The sequence below is a fragment of the Mustela erminea genome, chromosome 5 (assembly GCF_009829155.1).
Source record: "Mustela erminea isolate mMusErm1 chromosome 5, mMusErm1.Pri, whole genome shotgun sequence".
NCBI classification, from domain to species: Eukaryota; Metazoa; Chordata; class Mammalia; order Carnivora; family Mustelidae; genus Mustela; species Mustela erminea.
The window spans coordinates 50,483,541-50,503,407 of record NC_045618.1 but is presented as its reverse complement, the minus strand read 5'-3'; the positions used below and the strand labels follow the sequence as shown (position 1 = coordinate 50,503,407).

The window sequence follows — 19,867 nt, the reverse complement described above, 5'->3', positions numbered from 1 at the left end:
AGAGAACCCCCTTCTTGATTATGATGTCACGTAGCACTAACTGCTAACCACTTTGATCCTATATAGTATAATCAACATTTTAATGGTTTCCATGCACTCATTTAGTTTGAACCCTTACAATAACCCAGTGAGGTAGGTCACATTCCCAGCTTAAGTATAAGAAATCCTACTGAGAGATAGGTTACACAAGATCACACACGGTTAGTGGCACAGCCAGATTTTGACCTTGAAATCCCAACTACAATACAAACTTTTATTTAAATAAGGGAGGAAAAAAAACTATTGTACAAATATTACTCTTCAGATGCAGCCTGCAGAGCCATGGGTATAGGTGCTTAGCTCTATAAGGAAGTGCTTCTATAGATTTTTAGGCTTAGAGATGATACCATCTGGATACCTTTGCTTGAACCGGGCAACCACATCTGGGTCTAATAGGTGAATCCCATCCAGTTGGTTTCCAAGGGTGATCCTGAAGTAAGGATAAATTAGGGGCAAACCAAAAAATCCAGGAATTAAAGGCTTAATATTGTTAAAAGATGCCTATCTTTTATTAAGGCTGCCTATCATCTAATATTCATGCCAATTCCTTCAAGAAGGCCTTAATAATTAGAATAGTATTGGTAGTATGATTAGGAATTGGGCACAGATTTTGGTGTTCAAACAGGCTGGATCTGTCTTACTGAAGGGTTAAGAACGGACAGCTAACCAGGTGTACTTCACAAAGTTGCTACCAGTAAGTGTTCTTTGGATAAATAAAATGCTAGCAACATGTCTTCCTTCTACAAACACTCTTAAGATACTGAAACTGTTGACAGATTAAATGGATTCTTAACCACCAGGGGGCAGATTCAATACATCCCACAGAATAACAGAATAAGATCTTTAGTAGAGACCCTCTGGAGAGTAGTGGTTTGAGTCTTAAAACCTGTTGGGTCTCTAGTAAATGTTGCAGAGCTCCATAAAACAGTTTCAGTACAAGCTTGGGTGGCTTATGAAGCCTCTGAAGTGTGTTTTTAGACTACTCAAATAGGAGGTAAAGCTCTACTGTCATCCATCCTTGACCATAAACAGGAGGGCTGTTATGTCCTAGTCCACCTTACCAGTTGGGCTGCACATTGTGTGGTCGTCCAAATAACTCAATCTTGCGAGTGCCAGGGGATAGTCTCTCAATCATGCCATAGATTTCATCTGGTTTATGACTGGTAGAACGAACCTAGAAAAGTAAGGCTCTAGTTACTTTTAAATTACCAAAGATTCCAAGTCTAGCCCTTTCCATTTATATTTATGATCAAATGAGAGAACCTGAAACACACCTGGCTTGAACAGTGTGGAAGGTTTGGATGCCTGGGGAAGCACATACCTCAGCTACGATCACATCGCAATCCAGACCTTGGTTGAAGCCTTGGGGATTTCCTTTGACACCAACCTGCTCACCACAGAGAACAAATTATCTTATGGAACCCCCAGCATTTGAACTTTTTCTCAATAAGAAGTCCAGCAATTCCTCTTTCTGCTCCACCTACTGAACTGGGCCCCACTGCTGCTCACCAAGCAGTGTTCCTTCCCATGGTTCAACCAGTGACCTGTACGGCCTGTCCGAATGATGCGCTGCAGTTGATTTGTCTTCACCCAGATAATTTCATCTACCCGTTCGTAACTGTGGGACATAAGAAAGAGAACTAGAGCTTTAATCAGGCTAGAGCTTTAATCAGGCTTTCACAGTTTAAGGGTAGTAATGGCTACAGAGGAAAGAACAGGGAATACTCTGGGAGAAGAGAACACATCTTAACTACAGCAATTATGTTTCTATTTCCTTGGGGAGAAAAAAAGCAACACAATGATCACTACTTACCCCCAGAGGTTCAGACATTCTCTGCCCAACTCCATGGCCCTAAAAAGAAAAGGGTTAAACAGCTACTTTCATGTCCATATTTTTAATCTCTTTAAGATACCAAAGTGTTTTCAGGAGACATTCAGTGAACATTTACATGCAAGACACCACTAGGGCACGAGGATGGATTTAAGAATGAAAACATAAAACAGTATCTATTACCAATAGCCTTACCTTTCATAAGGAACAAATATAAAGTTAGAATTCAGGTATCAGTTGTGTTATAAACACTCATTACGTCTCAGTAGCAAAAAAGGCTGACTTAGTCATACATTTAATAGCAGGGCTAGCAAAACCCAGGATTTTATTCCCACCCAGTACTCACTCTGTACTACATCTGCCCATACCTACATATCTTGGAACTGCATTACCTGCCTGTGACCCAGAGGAAGAGAAAGCCATCATCCTGCAGTACTGGTATGTTGAGCCTGCGCATCTCATCATCTGTCAGGGTCCCATAGGGCAGCTCCATGTGAATATCCCAGGGTGGGTCAGCCATCACAACTGCAAACTTGCCCAAGATACTGACGTCCAGGTAGCGGATATCACAACAGATCCACTGCATGAGGTGGTATTTGGTCATCTTTCCTTCCTTCACTCTCAGATTCATGGCCCCAGTCCCTCTTTTCCATTTGATTTTCCTAGTCCCTTATAAGTATGTATAGCCCACACCATTCCCAATCACCAAGACAGACTGCTGATTATGCCTGCTTTCCTACATGTATGGCTGCCCTACTCAGATATAAGTCCCTAAGTTGAAATAAGTTTTCTGAGCAGACAGGTACCTGAGGAGGGAAGAGTCGATCTGCATTGGAGTCCCCTCCAACACTCTGTGTAAGAGCAAGCTCTTGGCTAGGTGTATGGTCTTTGCTCCCAGGAGCCTCAGAATCCATGCAAGCATCAATTTCATAGTGAACATATTTGCAGGTGTCCATGTGGAAACATGTGTTAAGGAAAGAGCAGTCACCTAATGATTCATCAGTGTGTTTATTGATAATTCGTCTGGGAAAATAAAAAGGGAGAATGAGAATCAAGATGGTGTTCCAGAGTTAGATCCCATAGTTGAAGTTCCAAACTGTCTCAAAATTTTGCCTTTTATTACCCTCTCCTAATTTTATCTTTAGAGCTTCCTCCAAGAGTTTTCAGAGAAAGGAAGCAGGTGACATAGAAAATAATTCACACTGAAGAATTTAATTCCTCTCTGAGCAAAGACAACTTTCTTAGGACAGGAAAGAAGGGGTTAAAGCTGAATGAAACACTGACCTAAGAGGCCAGGTTCTTAGTTCTCCTATGATCATCCTTCCAGGGAATTTAACTTTTTTTTTTTTTAAGATTTTATTGATTTGTTTGACACAGAGAGAGAGATCATAAGTAGGCAGAGAGGCAGGCAGAGAGAGGGTGGAAGCAGGCTCCCTGCTGAGCAGAGAGCCCAATGTGGGGCTCGATCCTAGGACCCTGAGATCATGACCCGGGCCAAAGGCAAAGGCTTAACCCACTGAGCCACCCAGGTGCCCCAGGAATTTAACTTTTACTGGGCCTCAGAGAGAGATGTCTTGCTAATGCAAGAAGAAAGGGACGTTATTTAAAAAAAAAAAAAATCTCACATCAATTTGGGAATGCAGTCTGTATTCTCTCCCACAGAACACTACTTCAGAAAGTACACCTTGAGAATCTGAAGGTCTAAGACAAATCATTAAAAACATTTAACAAGAGGATCAAAGACAGAACCCCAGTGACAGGAAGGAATGTAATGTATGCTTCTGAAAAGTAATGAGTGCTTCTGGGAGCCCCACCCGACTTCTCTCCCTCCCGAGACACCTGAAGTGCAACTTGCGGCAGGGCCGGTCAGCATCACTGGCTTTCATGCACTCCTCCTTGGTTCCATAGTCACAGAACTCCTGTACTTGGGCCCGACCTCGTGATCGAAACTTTTCAACAATGGACTGTTCCTTGGCTGTTGTTGTGTTTAATAGCTCTAGGATCTCCTGACTGACCTGTGACAAAAGAAGCCTTAGACTTAAAAGGTTTGCAGATAAAATGAGCCCTAAACCACCTCCCTAAATTCTACCTGACAATGTCCTGTTGTAAGAGGTGAATGAGCTAACCTAATATGGGAAAAGTGGAGTCCTAGAAGAGTTTTGTCATGGGTTCAGTCCCTTCTTACAGATCTGCATTTGGGATGGAATTAAGAAACCTGGTTCCCACTGCCAGGCATTAAGCTAGCCTCCCCTCCCCAAGAAAGCAATCCTTCCCACCAAAACCACTTATATTTACATAACCAAGACACTGAAGTACAAAGCACTTTACTGTTTAGCTGAGTCTATGCAACAGTTCTGTAAAGGAGGGTACTCTGGTTATCATCACCTAATAGATTAGAAGACTAAGACTAAAGAGAAGTGAAATTAACTTGTTCATATTTACACACCTAGAAGTAGCAAATGGGTAAGTATTCATGAGTCCATTACTTATATTCAGAACCACAGTTAACTGCCAATTTACGTTGTTTAATCATCAGTTTCTATAATTAATGGTCCTTATTACTACCTTCCAGGATTCATCTACATTCATCTCCCTCTATTCCTATACTTGGGCTCCTCTTCCACTTACCTGATGATTCTTCCAATAACAAGCATCCTCAAAACTGGAGTTTCTTCACACTGGCATTAGTGACATTTGGGGTGAAGTATTTCTTTGTTGTGTGGGTGCTATCCTCCTATAATTATAGGATACTTAACAGCATCGTTTGCCTCTATGCAATGGATGCCTGTAGCACTCCTATGTTGTGACAATCACAATGTCTTCAGACATTGCTATATGTTCTCTGGGGAAGGTAGGGGGGACAATAATCCCCAATGAAACTGAAATTGAAAACCATTATTCTAAACCTTCAACCCTAAGAACTGCTCCTTGCCCCAGGGGTAAATTCCTCCCCAACCAAAGCTGTAACTAAAAGTATACATGTAAGGAGCGCCAGATTGGTTCAGTTGGTAGAACATTCAACTCTTAATCTTAGGGTTTTAAGTCTGAGCCCCATAATGGGTGTAGATTACTTAAAAATAAAATCTTAAAAAAAAAAAAAGAAAGTGTATGCATGAATGCATTTCCATCTACCCCTACCTTCTTGCTCTGTTGTTCCTTAGTAGACTGTTGGTTCAGAAGGCTCTCTATCTCCAGATCAACATCCGAGGCAGCATGTTTCCTCGATTTCTTGGTTGGCTCCTTGGCTGCTTCTGATGCTGAAGAGGCCAGGCCAGAGGCCAAAGAGCTAGCAAAGGCAGCTACTGTGGCTGAGTCCTGCTCTGCACGCCGCTTCTGCCCTGTGATAGTCCCTGTTACCTCCCCAGGGCCCTTCTTTTCTGCCACAGCGCCCATCATGGCAGAGAGCTTGGAATGATCAGCATAGGTCACAAGAGTGGGATGTGCGTCATCTTGTAAGAGACCTCGTTTTACCTCAATCAGCTCCTGAGCTGCAAACTTCTGTAGGAGGCTTTCTACCCCATCTTGAGTGGCAGGGGCATCTGGCTAGGGAAGGAGGGAAGGGGAGGGGAAGACAGTAAGACACTGACCCTGAACTGAAGCAAAGAAGTGGTATATCCCAACCCTGTCTTATCAGGTCATTACCGTGGAGATGGCAAGACGGATGGACACAGCATCAGTGGGCAATGTTAAGGCCAGATCAGAGAGGTGGTGTAGCAATTTCTTCTCTAATTCAGGGTCTGTAGCTAGCTCAGGAACTGCTGAAGCTGTGCTGGGCTTAGGGCCACCAGAAGTGGGTGCAGTAGGCACCGGGCTGTCACTGCGGAAGGTGGGAGACAGTGCTGCCTCTGGATTTCGTAGATCTAGGAGTGAAGAAAAGTGAAAGAAAGGATAAAGGGTAACCACTGTAGGGCTATCTATACACTCTTCAGAGGAGTCAAGTTCTCCAACGGTCACAACATGTACTTTCATTTCATGCAGAGAATTCTCTGACCAAATTTAGCACTAGATCACCTTTCCTCAGTCATACTCAAGCATTCACTGCTTTGCTGATTTTTTTGGATTTTCTGGGAACCACTTACCTTTTCTCTACTGAATAAGGTATTTTTCTAATTCCTGTCCCTGCTGTGCTTCAAAGGAAATTAGCAGCATGGTAGATTTAAATGTCCCTACCACCTCCCTTTAGTCACTCTAAATGGTAACTGAAATAGTCAGCCCATATTTATGGGTGCCTGGGTGGCGAAGTTGGTTAAGTATCCCAACTCTTGGGGCACCTGGATGGCTCAGTCGTTAAGCATCTACTTTCGGCTCAGGTCATGATCCCAGGGTCCTGAAATCAAGTCCTGCCACTGGGCTCCCTGGTCAGTGAGAGACCTGCTTCTCCCTCTCCCACTCCCCCTGCCTGTGTTCCCTCTCTCGCTTTCCGTCAAAGAAATGAATAAAATTTTTTTAAAAGATTTTATTTATTTATTTGACACAGAGAGAGAGAGAGATCACAAGTAGGCAGAGAGGCAGGCAGAGAGAGAGGGGGAAGCAGGCTCCCTGCTGAGCAGAGAGGCCCGATATGAGGGTTGATCCCAGGACCCTGGGATCCTGACCTGAACTAAAGGCAGAGCCTTAACCCACTGAGCCACCCAGGCACCCAAATCTTTAAAAAAAATGCATCCCAACTCTTAATTTCACCTCAGGTCATGATCTCAGGATCCCGTGTCTCGGGCCAATGGTGGGCTCCTGGCTCGGAGGGAATCTGCTAGAGTTTCTCTCTCCCTCTGACCCTCCCCCAACTTGCTTGCACATATGAAGGTACTCTCTAATAAAGAAGTAAACCTTTAAAAAATTTTTTAATAACCCAATTTTTAAAGCCAGAAATATTTTCAACAACCTAAGTTGTGATTAGCTCTTCTGAGGAATAGTTTGAATTTTAATGAATCAAGGCCACTGCACATCAGAGGGTATGTAAAATGACAGTATTAAGAATAGGACCATTTTATTATTTTTAAAGATTTTAAGTAATCTCCACACCCAACATGGGGCTCAAATTTACAAGCCTGAGATCAAGGGTTGCACGCTCTACTGAGCCAGCGAGGTGCCCCTAGAATGTGACCTTTAAAACTCAAACACAAAAATCTTATAAAACTTGCAGAAGCCCTGGTCACCAAATATACTTCCTGACTGTATTTTTATCACTTACCCTATTATTTCACAAGCTGGTACCCACTGTAATCTTACTAAGACTTAAGAGCTCAAATTAGGATAACATATTACCTTTTCAGAAAACTTAATATCGAGGATTATTTAGTTAAAATACAGAAGGGGGCATCTGGCTGGCTCATTGGGTAGAGCATACAACTCTTGATCTTGGGGTTGTGAATTTGAGCCCCATGGTGGATACAGAGATTACTTAAAAATAAATCACGGGGGGGGGGGGGGCACCTGGGTGGCTCAGTAGGTTAAAGCCTCTGCCTTCAGCTCAGGTCATGATCCCAGGGTCCTGGGATCAAGCCCCATATCTGGCTCTCAGCTCCGCGGGGAGCCTGCTTCCTCCTCCCTCTCTCTCTCTCTGCCTATTTGTGCTCTCTGTCAAATAAATAAATGAAATCTTTATAAATAAATAAATAAATAAATAAATAAATCATTAGGGGCACCTGGTTAAGTGTCTGCCTTCGGCTCAGGTCTTGATCCTGGGGTCCTGGGATCCAGTTCCTCATGCAGATCCCTGCTTAATGCAGAATCTGCTTCTTCATCTGCCCCTCCCGGCTTGTGCTCTCTCTTGCTCACTCTCTCTCTCAATAAATACAGTATTTTTTTATTAACACATAATGTATTATTTCCTTCAGGGGTACAGGTCTGTGATTCATCAGTCTCACACAATTCACAGCATTGACCACAGCATATACTTTCCCCAGTGTCCATCACCCGGCCACCCCAACCCTCCCACCCACCTCCATCCACTCCAGCAACCCTGTTTATTTCCCGAGACTAAGTCTCTTATGGTTTGTCTCCCTCTCTGGTTTTGTCCCATTTCACTTTTTCATCTCTTCCCCCACGATCCTCCACTTTGTTTCTCACATTCCACATATGAGACCATATCATAATTGTCTTTCTCTGATTGACTTATTTCACTTAACATAATACCCTCTAGTTCCATCTACATCATTGCAAATGGCAAGTTTTTTGATTGCTGCGTAATATTCCTCTGTGTGTGTGTGTGTGTGTGTGTGTGTGTGTGTACACACCACATCTTCTTTATCCACTCATCTACTGTTGGACAGCCAGGTTCTTTCCATAGTTTGGCCACTGTGGACATTGCTGCTATAAACATTGGGGCACATGTGCCCCTTTGAATCATTACAATACCCAGTAGTACAACTGCTGGGTCGTGGGTCGTAGGGTAGCTCTATTTTCAACTTTTGGAGGAACCACCATACTGTTTTCCAGAGCGGCTGCACCAGCTTGCATTCCCACCAACGGTGTAGGAGGGTTCCCCTTTCTGCACATCCTTGCCAACATCTGTCATTTCCTGCCTTGTTAATTTTAGCTATTCTGACTGGTATGATTAAATAATAAAATAAAATAAAAATGAAATATTAAACTCAGGACCTGTATCAAAATTCTGTTAAATATGATAAGATACAGGGGCGCCTGGGTGGCTCAGTGGGTTAAAGCCTCTGCCTTCGGCTCAGGTCATGATCCCAGGGTCCTGTGATTGAGCCCCGCATTGGACTCTCTGCTCAGCGGGGAGCCTGCTTCCTCCTCTCTCTCTGCCTGCCTTTCTGCCTACTTGTGATCTCTGTCTGTTAAATAAATAAATAAAATCTTTAAAAAAAAAAAAAATGATAAGATACAGGGAGCCTGAGTGGCTCAGTAGGTTAAGTGACTGCCTTTGGCTCAGATCATGATCCTGGGATAGAGTCCTGCACTGGGCTCCCAGCTCCGCCGGCCGGAGTCTGCTTCTTCCTCTGACCTTCCCCCCTCTAATGTTCTCTCTCACTCTCTCTGTCTCTCAAATAAATAAATAAAATCTCAGGGAACCTGGGTGGCTCAGTAGGTTAAGCCTCTGCCTTCAGCTCAGGTCATGATCCCAGGGTCGTGGAATCGAGTCCCACATTGGACTCCCTGCTCAGGAGGGAGTCTGCATCTCTCTTTGCCTACCGTTCCCCCTGCTTGTGTGCTCTCTGTTGAATAAATAAATTAAAAGCAAATATTTAGGGGCACCTGGGTGGCTCAACAGGTTAAGCCTCTGCCTTCGGCTCAGGTCATAATCTCAGGATCCTAGGATCCTGCCCCGAATCGGGCTCTCCGCTCAACGGGGAGCCTGCTTCCCCTCCACCCTCTCTCTGTCTGCCTCTCTGCTTACTTGTGGTATCTCTCTGTCAAATAAATAAATAAAATCTTTAAATAGAATAAAATAAATAAGTAAATATCTAAAAACAGATAAATCTTTTTAAAATATTGCAAGATATAAGCAGATCACTAGTTTACATTTAGAAATATTTTGGTTACTTAAACACTTTTACTCTAATGGAATTTAGTAAAATTTGACTTTAGTAAAATTTTAGTAAATTTTGACTTCAGCAAAATTTGACTCAGAAATCCCAAGAAATTAAAGCTGAACTATACCAAACACCTTGCTGGAACAGTTACATTTTATGAAAATAAGTTAAACCCTATTTGGAAAATTAACTGCACAATACCATACTAGCTGGAAATGTTAAATAACTGATAGAACTTTCTTCAATTTGCTTATGATTCCTTTATGTTCTGCTGAATCTTGAGAGTAGAACATTTGCCATATGAACTGATACAAGTTTCTTGTTTTGTTTGGCAAAGAGGTATTGTAGACGTGGAGGGATCCCTGAAGCACTTTCAAAGTCGGGAGGAGAGAATTCAAGAGCAACAGACCCAAGCTAAAAATATATAAGAAATATAAGTGACAGGGTGCCTGGGTGGCTCAGCTGGTAGGGCATCTGCCTTTGGCTCGGGTCGTAATCCCAGAGTCCTGGGATCAAGCCCCACACTGGGTTCCCTGCTCAGCAGGGAGCCTCCTTCTCCCTCTCCCTCTGCTGCTTCCCCTACCTGTATTCTTTCTCCCTCTCTGTCAAATAAATAAACAAAATCTTTTAAAAATATATGTGACAATTATTACTTAGCTTACTTGAAAGACTACACGCAAAATTTCTGCACTGAAGAGGACAGAATGATGACTACTGAAGTCCTCGCAATTCAGAGATTTTAGGAGTCTAATAACTTGAGCTAAAATACCCCAATTACAGTTTACACTGCGATAAAACTCTGAGCTTTAAAAAAAAAAAAAAAAATGAGTCAAGTTTTAAATTTTTTTGAAGTAATCAAAAACTTCTTTAGAGGTGCCTGGGTGGCTCAGTCATTAAGTGCCTGCCTTCAGCTCTGGGATCCAGCCCCATGTTGGGCTCACTATTCAGCGGGCAGCCTGCTTCTCCCTCTCCCACTCCCTCTGCTTGTGTTCCTTCTCTTGCAGTCTGTCAAATAAATAAATAAAATCTGAAACAAAACAAACAAAAAAAAACGAAAACTTCTTTCATTAAGCAATTAAAGCACAATCAATAACAAATATCATTAACACAGAAGAAACAAGGTACTTTAAAATCAGGATTTCAGGGACACTGAGTGGCTCAGTTGTGAGCATCTGCCTTTGGTTTGGATCGTGCATGATCCCAGGGTCCTGGGACTGACCCCCACACACACTCCTTGCTCACCGGTGAGCCTGCTTCTCCCTCTGCCTGTGCCTCTCCCCTGCTTGTGCACATGCTCTCTGACAAATAAATAAACAAAATCTTTTTTAAAGAATTAGGATTTCAGGGTGTGGCTGGGTGGCTTAGTCAGTTAAGTGTCTGCACTTGGCTCAGGTCATGATGTCAGGGTCCTGGGATGGAGCCCCACCTCAGGCTCCCTGCCCAGCAGAGAGTCTGCTTCTCCCTCTCCTTCTGCCTTTCCCTTCTTGCTCTTGCTCTCATATACATGCACACATGCTCTCTCTCTAATAAATAAAAACTCTAAAAATTAGGATTTCAGGCATTATACCCACAAACTGTTCTATATATTATATACTGATATAACTCATTACACGTGTTTGTTTTTATACATTATATACTGATATAACTCATTATATATTTTTAACTCCTCCAGTATGCCAAAGGGAATAAATCATATTAGCTATTAAAAAAAAGATACTGATAACAGAAAATGGGGCTAAAGGAAGATGGGGCTAAGTTTTAAGTCCATATCCAGGATACAGGTCCTTTGTTGTGCAGCTCTCAATTTTTTTATATTTTAGGTAAGCCATGAATTATCCACTCCCCCTTAATTCATGTTCAAACTTTGGGCCAGGTACCTTACACATGCTGCTGCCATTAATATGAGATTTTGTTTATTAGAAAACCGGCTATGGCACTTGGGCAGCTCCGTAGGTTAAGCATCCAACTCTTGTTTTTGGCTCAGGTCATGATCTTAAATTAAGGGTACGAGATAAAGCCCCACATCAGGCTACGCACTCAGAGGAGAGTGTGCTAGAAGATTCTCTCCCTCTGTCCCTCCCCCCACTCACTGGCAGGCCCTCTCGCTAAACACATCTTTATTTATTTATTTTTTTTAAAGATTTTATTTATTTGACAGACAGAGATCACAAGCAGGCAGAGAGGCAGGCAGAGACAGAGGAGAAAGGAGGCTCCCTGCTGGGCAGAGAGCCGGATGCGGGGCTCGATCCCAGGACCCTGGGATCATGACCTGAACCAAAGGGAGAGGCTTTAACCCACTGAGCCACCCAGGTGCCCCTAAACACATCTTTTTTTTTTTTTTTTTTTTTAAAGATTTTATTTATTGGGGCACCTGGGTGGCTCAGTGGGTTAAGCTGCTGCCTTCAGCTCGGGTCATGATCCCAGGGTCCTGAGATCGAGCCCCGCATCGGGCTCTCTGCTCAGCAGGGAGCCTGCTTCCTCCGTTCTCTCTCTCTGCCTGCCTCTCTGCCTACTTGTGATCTCTCTATCAAATAAATAAATAAAATCTTAAAAAAAAAAAAAGATTTTATTTATTTATTTGTTTGCCTACTTGTGATCTATCAAATAAATAATGAAATCTTAATTTAAAAAAAGATTTTATTTATTTATTTGACAGAGAGAGATCACAAGTAGGCAGAGAGGCAGGCAGAGAGAGGAGGAAGCAGGCTCCCTGCTGAGCAGAGAGCCCGATGCGGGGCTCGATCCCAGGACCCTAGAATCTTGACCTGAGCTGAAGGCAGCAGCTTAACCCACTGAGCCACCCAAGTGCCCCCCACTAAACACATCTTTAAAAAATAAAGGCCTAGGGGTGCCTGGGTGGATGCCTACTACAGGGGTTTGACCCTACCTGCCTACCATGGGGGTCCTGGAAAGAGCCCCATATAGGGCTCCTTGCTCATCAGGGGTGTCTGCTTCTCCCTCTGCCTCTCTTGCTTCCCATACTTATGCTCTCGGGCTCTCTTTCTCTGCCAAATAAATTGAATCTTTAAAGTAGTAATAATATCTAAATAAAAATTTTAAAAGGCCTAAGCTCCCCATAGATAATACCTACCCACCTTTCTTTTTAATCACGTTAAGGTAAAATAAGTAAATAAAATAAACAAACCAGGGGCGCCTGGGTGGCTCAGTGGGTTAAGCCGGCGGCCTTCGGCTCAGGTCATGATCTCAGAGTCCTGGGATGGAGTCCCACACAGGGCTCTCTGCTCAGCAGGGAGCCTGCTTCCCTCTCTCTCTCTGCCAGCCTCTCTACCTACCTGTGATCTCTCTGTGTCAAATAAATAAATAAAATCTTTAAAAAATAAATAAATAAATAAATAAAAATAAACAAACAAACCACTTTAAGGTATGACTGACATGTAAAAAGCTGAAATGGGGTGCCTAGGTGGCTCAGGCAGTTGAGCGACTGCCTTTGGCTCAGGTCGTAATCCTGGAGTCCTGGGATTGAGTTCCGCATCCAGCTCCCTGTTCAGTGGGGAGCCTGCTTCTCCCTCTCCCTGTGCCTCTCCCCCTGCTTCTGCATTTGCTTTGCTCTCTGTCGAATAAATAAATAAATCTTTAAAAATATAAAAAATTGAGGCGCCTGGGTGGCTCAGTGGGTTAAAGCCTCTGCCTTTGGGCCCCCCATCCGGCTTTCTGCTCAGCAGAGAGCTTGCTTCCTCCTCTCTCTTTCTCTGCCTGCCTCTCTGCCTACTTGTGATCTCTGTCTGTCAAATAAATAAATGAAATCTTTTTTAAATAAATAAATAGATAAATAAAAAATAAAAAGTCGAATATATTTAACAGATATAATTTGATAGCTTAATGAGTTTGTAAATAAGAATACACACCCATGACACCATCACTACTGTGAAGGCCATAAACCTATCTATCACCTCCCAACGTGTCATTCCACAGCCTTTATTATTATTTTTGTTTGTGTTAAGATCACCTAAGGGGCGCCTGGGTGGCTCAGTGGGTTAAGGCCTCTGCCTTCGGCTCAGGTCATGATCCCAGGGTCCTGGGATCGAGTCCCGCATTGGGGTCTCTGCTCAGAGGGGACCCTGCTTCCTCCTCTCTCTCTGCCTGCCTCTCTGCCTACTTGTGATCTGTCTGTCAAATAAATGAAGTCTTTAAAAAAAAAAAAAAATCACCTAAGTAAGAGCTACCCTCTTAGAAAAAAAATTATCTTTTATTTATTTTTTTAAGTAATCTCTACACCCAGTGTGGGCCTGGAGCTTACAGCCCCGAGATGGAGTCACATGCTCCAAGGCTGAGCCAGCTAGGCATCATCCCCTACCATCTTAGAAAATTTCAAGTATACAATACAGTATAGTTAGCTATAGGCAGTATGCTGTATAGCTTATCTCTACAACTTATTTATCTTGCATAACTGAAACTTTGTACCTTATTACCATCACCTCCCCATTTTCCTACTCCAGCCCCTAGTAATCCACATTCTACTCTCCACTTCTGTGATTTTACTATTTTAGACTCTGTGTCTCAAAGATGATCTAAATGAGATTATACAGTATTTGTTTTTCTGTTTCTGACTTATTTCACTTAGCATAATGTCCTGCAGGTCCACCTATATTGTCATAAGCACCAGGATTTCCTTTCTTTAAGGCTGAATAATATTCCATTGTATGCATATTCTATTTTCTTTATCCAATCATCCAATGATGGACGGTTAGGTTGTTTCTGTATCTTGTCTACTGTAAGCAACACAACAAACACTAATGTGCAGGCACCTCCTAGAGACCAGGATTTCAATTCCTTTGGATATCTCGGATTGAGAGTGCTGGAAATACAGTAGTTCTATTTTTTATTTCTTGAGGAACCACCACACTGTTTTCCATAATGGCTATACCAATATACATTCCCACCAACAATGAATCAGGGTTCCCTTTTCCCCTTGCCAATACTTACGTTTTGATTTTTTAATAATAGCTATCCTAACAAATATGAGGTGATATCTCATTATGGTTTTGATTTGCATTTCCTTGATGATTAAGGATGCAGAAGAGTTTTTCATATACCTGTTGGCCATTTGTATATGTCTTCTATGGAGACCTATTATATCTCGATTTTGTATATTTTGCTTATTTTTTGCCCATGTAACTTAAAAGAAAATGAGAACATTGTCCCTCATTAAAATGTAAGTCGAGGGGTGACCGGGTGGTTCAGTGGGTTGGGCGTCTACCTTTGGCTCAGGTCATGATCCCAGGTTCCTGGGATCAAGTCCTACATTGAACCCCTGGGATTGAGATTCCAGCTGAGCAGGGAGCCTTCCTCTCTCTCTCTTGCCTGCTGCTCCCCCTGCTTGTACTCTCTATCAAACAAATAGATAAAATCTTAAAAAAAAAAAAGTTCCACTAAAGATAAAATATTAGCTTAGACATAAAAATATGGCCATAAAAATATAACACTGTAGGGCGCCTGAGTTGCTCAGTTGGTTAAACAACTGCTTTCAGCTCCGGTCATGATCCTGGAATCCCAGGATCAAGTCCCACATGGGGAAAAAAAATCCCTGCTCAGCAGTGAGTCTGCTTCTCCAGAACTCTGACCCTCCCCCTTCTCAGGTTTCTTTCTCTCTCTCAAAAACAAAACAAAACGAAAACCAAAAAAACTTTAATAAATAAAATACTAATTTAACACTGTAGGAGCGCCTGGGTGGCTCAGTTGTTAACTTTCTGCATTTGGCTCAGGCCATGATCTCCAGGTGCTGGGATCAAAGTCCAGCTTCCTGCTCAGTGGGGAGTCTACTATCTCCCTTGCCCTCTGCTCCTCTCCCCATTAGTGCTCTGTCTCCCTCTCAAATAAATAAATAATCTTTTAAAAAAATAAAAAAATAATTTAAAAAGGGCTGCACTTCTTCTCTATGGAAAACAATTTGGTGGGGATGCCTGGATGGCACAATTGGTTAGGCATCTGACTCTTGGTTTCAGCGAGCTCAGACTGCACTCTCAGGGTCATGAGATGGAGATTCAGTGCAAAGTCTGCTTTAGACTCTCTGTGCCACTGGGCCCCCCACCCTAGTGCACAAATGCGCACTCTCTCTCTCTAAAATAAATAAATAAATCTTTTTTTTTTTAGTTTTTATTTATTTATTTATTCATGACAGAGGGAGAGAGGCAGAGGTAGAGGCAGAGAGAGGCAAAGGGAAAAGCAGGCTCCCCGCTGAGCAGGGAGCCCCTCGCAGTACTCAATCCCAGGACCCTGCCTGAGATCATGACCTAAAGGCAGACGCTTAACTGACTGATCCACCCAGGCGCCCCTAAATAAATAAATCTTAAACACCCCCCAAAAAAGTATGGTGGTTCCTCAAAAAACTGAAAATAGGGGGAATCTGGGTGGCTCAGTCAGTTAAAGGACAGCTGTTTCAGCTCAGGTCATGATCTCAGGGTCCTGAGATCCAGTCTTGTATTGGGCTCTGTGAGCATGAAATCTGCTAGAGATTCTTTCCCCCTCCCTCTCCCTCTGCCTCTCCCCACAAACCATGCCCACCCACAGGCGCTCTCTCTAAAACAAATTAATTAAATCTTTAAAAAAATTGAAAATAGAATTTACCGTATGATCTAGAAATCTCACTTCTGGATATACATCCAAAAAATTTGAAGCTGGATCCTGAAGAGATATTTGTACACTGATGGTTATAGCTGCATTATTCATAACAGCCAAAAGCTGGAAGGAACCCAACTGTCCACTGATAGATAAATGAATAAACAAAATGTGGTATAAATATGCAATGGAATCTTCCCCGGCCTTAAAAAGAAAACAAATTCTAACACAGGGATGCCTGGGTGGCACAGTCAGTCAGGTGTCTGCCTTTGACTTGGGTCATGATCCCAGAGTCCTGGGATGGAGTCCTACATTGGGATCCTTACTCAGCAGGGAACCTGCTTCTCCCTCTGCCTACCACTCTGTGCTTTCTCTGTCTCTCTCTATGACAAATAAATTAAATCTTACCAAAAAGGAAAGAAAGAAAGAAAGAAATTCTGACACATGCTACAACAGGATGAACCTTGAAGACATTATGCTAAGCAAAATAAGCAAGCCATAAAGGGACAAATACGTTATGAATCTGTTTGTATCTAGAGTAGTCAAACTCATGGAGACAAAAAGTAGAACGGTGGTTGCCAGGCACTGCACAGGAAAGGAAAATAGAGAGTTTCTGTTTAATGTTTATAGAATTTCAGTTTTGCGAGATGAAAAAGTTCTTGAGATACGCTGCAAAACAATGTGAATATACTTCAAGCTACTGAGCTATACACTTAAAAATGGTTAAGATGGTAAATTTTATGTGTATTTTGCCACAATTGGGGGGGGGGGGGAGCTGTACTTTAAAAATGCCAAACTGGGGCGCCTGGATGGCTCAGTGGGTTAAGCGACTGCCTTCAGCTCAGGTCATGATCCCAGGAGTTCCGGGATCGAGTCCCACATGGGGCTCCCAGATCCGCAGGGAGTCTGCTTCTCCCTCTAACCTTCTTCCCTCTCATGCTCTCTCTCTCAAATAAATAAATAATCTTAAAAAAAATAAAAATAAAAATGCCAAACTAAGCAAGGTCTCCCAAAGATTCTCTGTCCATGGTATCTGCATTCATCAATGATGAATACATTTTAGTTCACTTAATACCCTTGTCTTTTCTCACTGAGCTTTCTAGTAAACAATTAAGTATCAGATTTCAGTAATGTTATAAAAATCAAGAGGTAGTAAGAAAATTTTTATTTCCTGTGAGAAAAGAATGAAATGATCTAAATTATTAGTATCCCTTTAATTTTTTTTTTTTTAAAGATTTTATTTATTTATTTGACAGAGAGAGATTACAAGCAGGCAGAGAAGCAGGCAGAGAGAGAGGAGGAAGCAGGCTCCCTGCTGAGCAGAGAGCCCGATGCGGGGCTCGATCCCAGGACCCCGAGATCATGACCTGAGCAGAAGGCAGCAGCTTAACCACTGAGCCACCCAGGCGCCCCATATAGTATCCCTTTAATTTTATCTTACATGGAAACTTGATTAATAAACTAATAGAGTGTGCCTCATGTCTTCCTAAGAATCCTAATGCTCAAAGAAATAGATTCTTTGGAATAACCAAAATAATTCAAGGAAAGAACAGTGACAGGCTAATTTATTTTGTATATTATCCCCATCTATTCCCATAGTACCAGATGGGCCAGCCATAGCTCTAGGCCAGAAGACAATATACGTTTAAACACAACCTTAAAAATATTTTTATGTAAGTCTTAACCATATTCTTTAGGCAGATGTACTAGGAATCATAACCATGTATTTATTAAGTGGGTCAAAAGATTAAGTCTAGAAATATTTCTATCAGGGGCGCCTGGGTGGCTCAGTGGGTTAAAGCCTCCGCCTTTGGCTCAGGTCATGATTCCAGAGTCCTGTGGTTACCATGGGAAAGTGAAATGGAGGGGCGCCTGGGTGGCTCAGTGGGTTAAGGCCTCTGCCTTCAGCTCAGGTCATGATCCTAGGGTCCTGGGATCGAGCCCCACGTGAGGCTCTCTGCTCAGCAGGGAGCCTGCTTCCCTCCCTCTCTCTCTCTCTGGCTGCCTTTCTGCCTACTTGTGATCTCTGTCAAATAAATAAATAAAATCTTTTAAAAAAAAAAAAGAAAGAAAGAAAGAAAGAAAAGAAAAGTGAAATGGACCTTAAAATTGAGTACTAAGTAATCCCTGATCGTAGGACTTACACTACTTCTTCCTCTACTTGCCCTGCACTCTTAACTTCTCTTTATTTATCTAAGTCCTACGTAGCCATCAAGATCATATCACAAGTGCTAACTCATGATGCCTTTCCATCTATAGCCAATTCTTGTTACTTTTCCCTTCCCTGTCTATACTTACTGTGGATTCATTCATTCAGCATTTTACATATATCATATTGTAGTCCTAAATTTTTATAAGCATCAATCCTTTATCCCCAAATAAATTTTTTAAATTAATTTTTTATTTTTTATAAACATATATTTTTATCCCCAGGGGTACAGGTTTGTGAATCACCAGGTTTACACACTTCACAGCACTCACCAAAGCACATACCCTCCCCAATGTCCATAATCCCACCCCCTTCTCCCAAACCCCCTCCCCCCAGCAACCCTCAGTTTGTTTTCCCAAATAAATTTTAAACTGGCTGAGAGCAGGGACACTAGGTTACTTATCTTTGTCCATCTAGACTTATGCACACTGTAAATACTCAATAGTTGTTTATTATGGTGTGGAAGTCCTGACAGAACATCTAGGTTCCAGGGGCCAGAATATGAGCACAGGGAGCTGGTATGTAGCAAGACAAGATTTAGAGATGGGCTCCAGTACAAAGGAACAAACTACCCCAAGGATGATATGGATTCACTATCTTTGTGGATCTTTATAACTGATTTGCCTTAAATAATCCAGGGTTTGTGCTGGGGATAGGGGTAGGTAAAAGTGGACAATCATCCGAGGTTCCTTCAAGTCTTCTGACTGACACAGGGGGCAAGGGGAGGGGAGAAGTTTAAAAACATAAAGCAAATATTTTTCAGATTTCTGACTAGGACGTAAATCGCTTAAGACAATGCCAGTTCTGCTACTCATTTAGCAACTCTGTGAGGGTCACTGAGCTAGCACTGTAGATATAAAGGTTCGGTCCTTGCTCTCCTTGTGGCTACAGTGGCAAAGAAACGACCACTACAAAGCACTCGCTATAACGGAAGAACAAAGCGCCATAGCAGGGGGAAAAAAAAAAAAAAAAGGCGGGGGGACTTAACTGCTTCAAGGGATGGGGGGCGGAGAGGCCTAGCAAAGGCAACGTTCTCGCAGACTTAAGAGGAGTCAGCCAAGTGACCAGGGGTGGAGTGGGATGGCAGGGACCAGGCTTCTGCCCCGAGACAGTGAACTAGAGGAACCAAGGCCCGGGGTAGAACGAACTGCAACTATGTACAGGAGGACGAAGTGCCTGTTTGCTGAGGATGAAGAAGAGAGTCTCGATGTACCAAGTATTAAAGAAATGGCCGCTTGGGTAAGGGTGCTGACTTGGGAGCTCTTTTTCTCCAGGGTTCTCTCCCGCCCGCCCTGGCTAAACACCGACCGGGACAGCCGCGCGCCTCACCCAAGTGCCCGGAGTCCTGCTTCCGCCTCCGCTGCAACCTCTCTCGCAGCGAGTCTAGCTGCTTTTTGTGGGCCTGGATAGAGCTCCACGTGTCCGACATCCTAGTCTCTCAGCTGGGACACCTCTTGAATCAAGCGCGGTGGACTAGCACCTCCCAGCCCCGGCAGCATGAAATCTCCAACTCTCACGCGGACACCCCCGGGCTAACCGGAAAGAGATCCTGGGAATGTGCTAGCCTGGAAGTCATTTTCCGTTTCCCGCTCGGTTTGAAGCTCAAATGAGAGCCACCATAGGTGTTGGCAGGATGGCGGAAATGTTTTCAGTAGGCTCTCTCTCGTTCTTCCGGGCGCAGTGAAGCTGTGGTTGCCATATTAGTGCCTGGCAGAATAGCCA

General features: G+C 43.0%; 1 protein-coding gene across 2 annotated transcripts; it reads right to left on the bottom strand.

The window, feature by feature from the left end:
- Positions 1 to 61: 61 nt before the first annotated feature.
- Positions 62 to 19,784, bottom strand: METTL3 (methyltransferase like 3). Of its 2 annotated transcripts, none has more exons than XM_032343038.1 (11): positions 19,475 to 19,784; positions 5,513 to 5,730; positions 5,009 to 5,413; positions 3,710 to 3,885; positions 2,677 to 2,893; positions 2,263 to 2,450; positions 1,853 to 1,891; positions 1,549 to 1,657; positions 1,361 to 1,426; positions 1,101 to 1,213; positions 62 to 469 (listed from the first exon to the last, which is right to left on the bottom strand). In XM_032343038.1, the coding sequence occupies exons 1-11, from the start codon at positions 19,572 to 19,574 to the stop codon at positions 358 to 360; spliced, it is 1,743 nt and encodes a 580-aa protein (XP_032198929.1). In that variant the 5' UTR covers positions 19,575 to 19,784; the 3' UTR covers positions 62 to 357. The 2 variants fall into 2 exon arrangements, with proteins under 2 accessions (XP_032198929.1, XP_032198930.1); XM_032343039.1 differs by lacking the exon at positions 19,475 to 19,784 and adding an exon at positions 15,946 to 16,035.
- Between the last annotated feature and the right edge of the window lie 83 nt (positions 19,785 to 19,867).

Excerpts from the sequence above, each read along its gene's own strand:
- METTL3 (XM_032343038.1), bottom strand. The coding sequence starts at position 19,574 with ATGTCGGACACGTGGAGCTCTATCCAGGCCCACAAAAAGCAGCTAGAC. Across the intron at positions 2,894-3,709 it reads TGCCGCAAGTTGCACTTCAG|ACGAATTATCAATAAACACA; the intron begins GTGTCTCGGGAG and ends TTATTTTCCCAG. Across the intron at positions 470-1,100 it reads CACAATGTGCAGCCCAACTG|GATCACCCTTGGAAACCAAC; the intron begins GTAAGGTGGACT and ends TCCTTACTTCAG.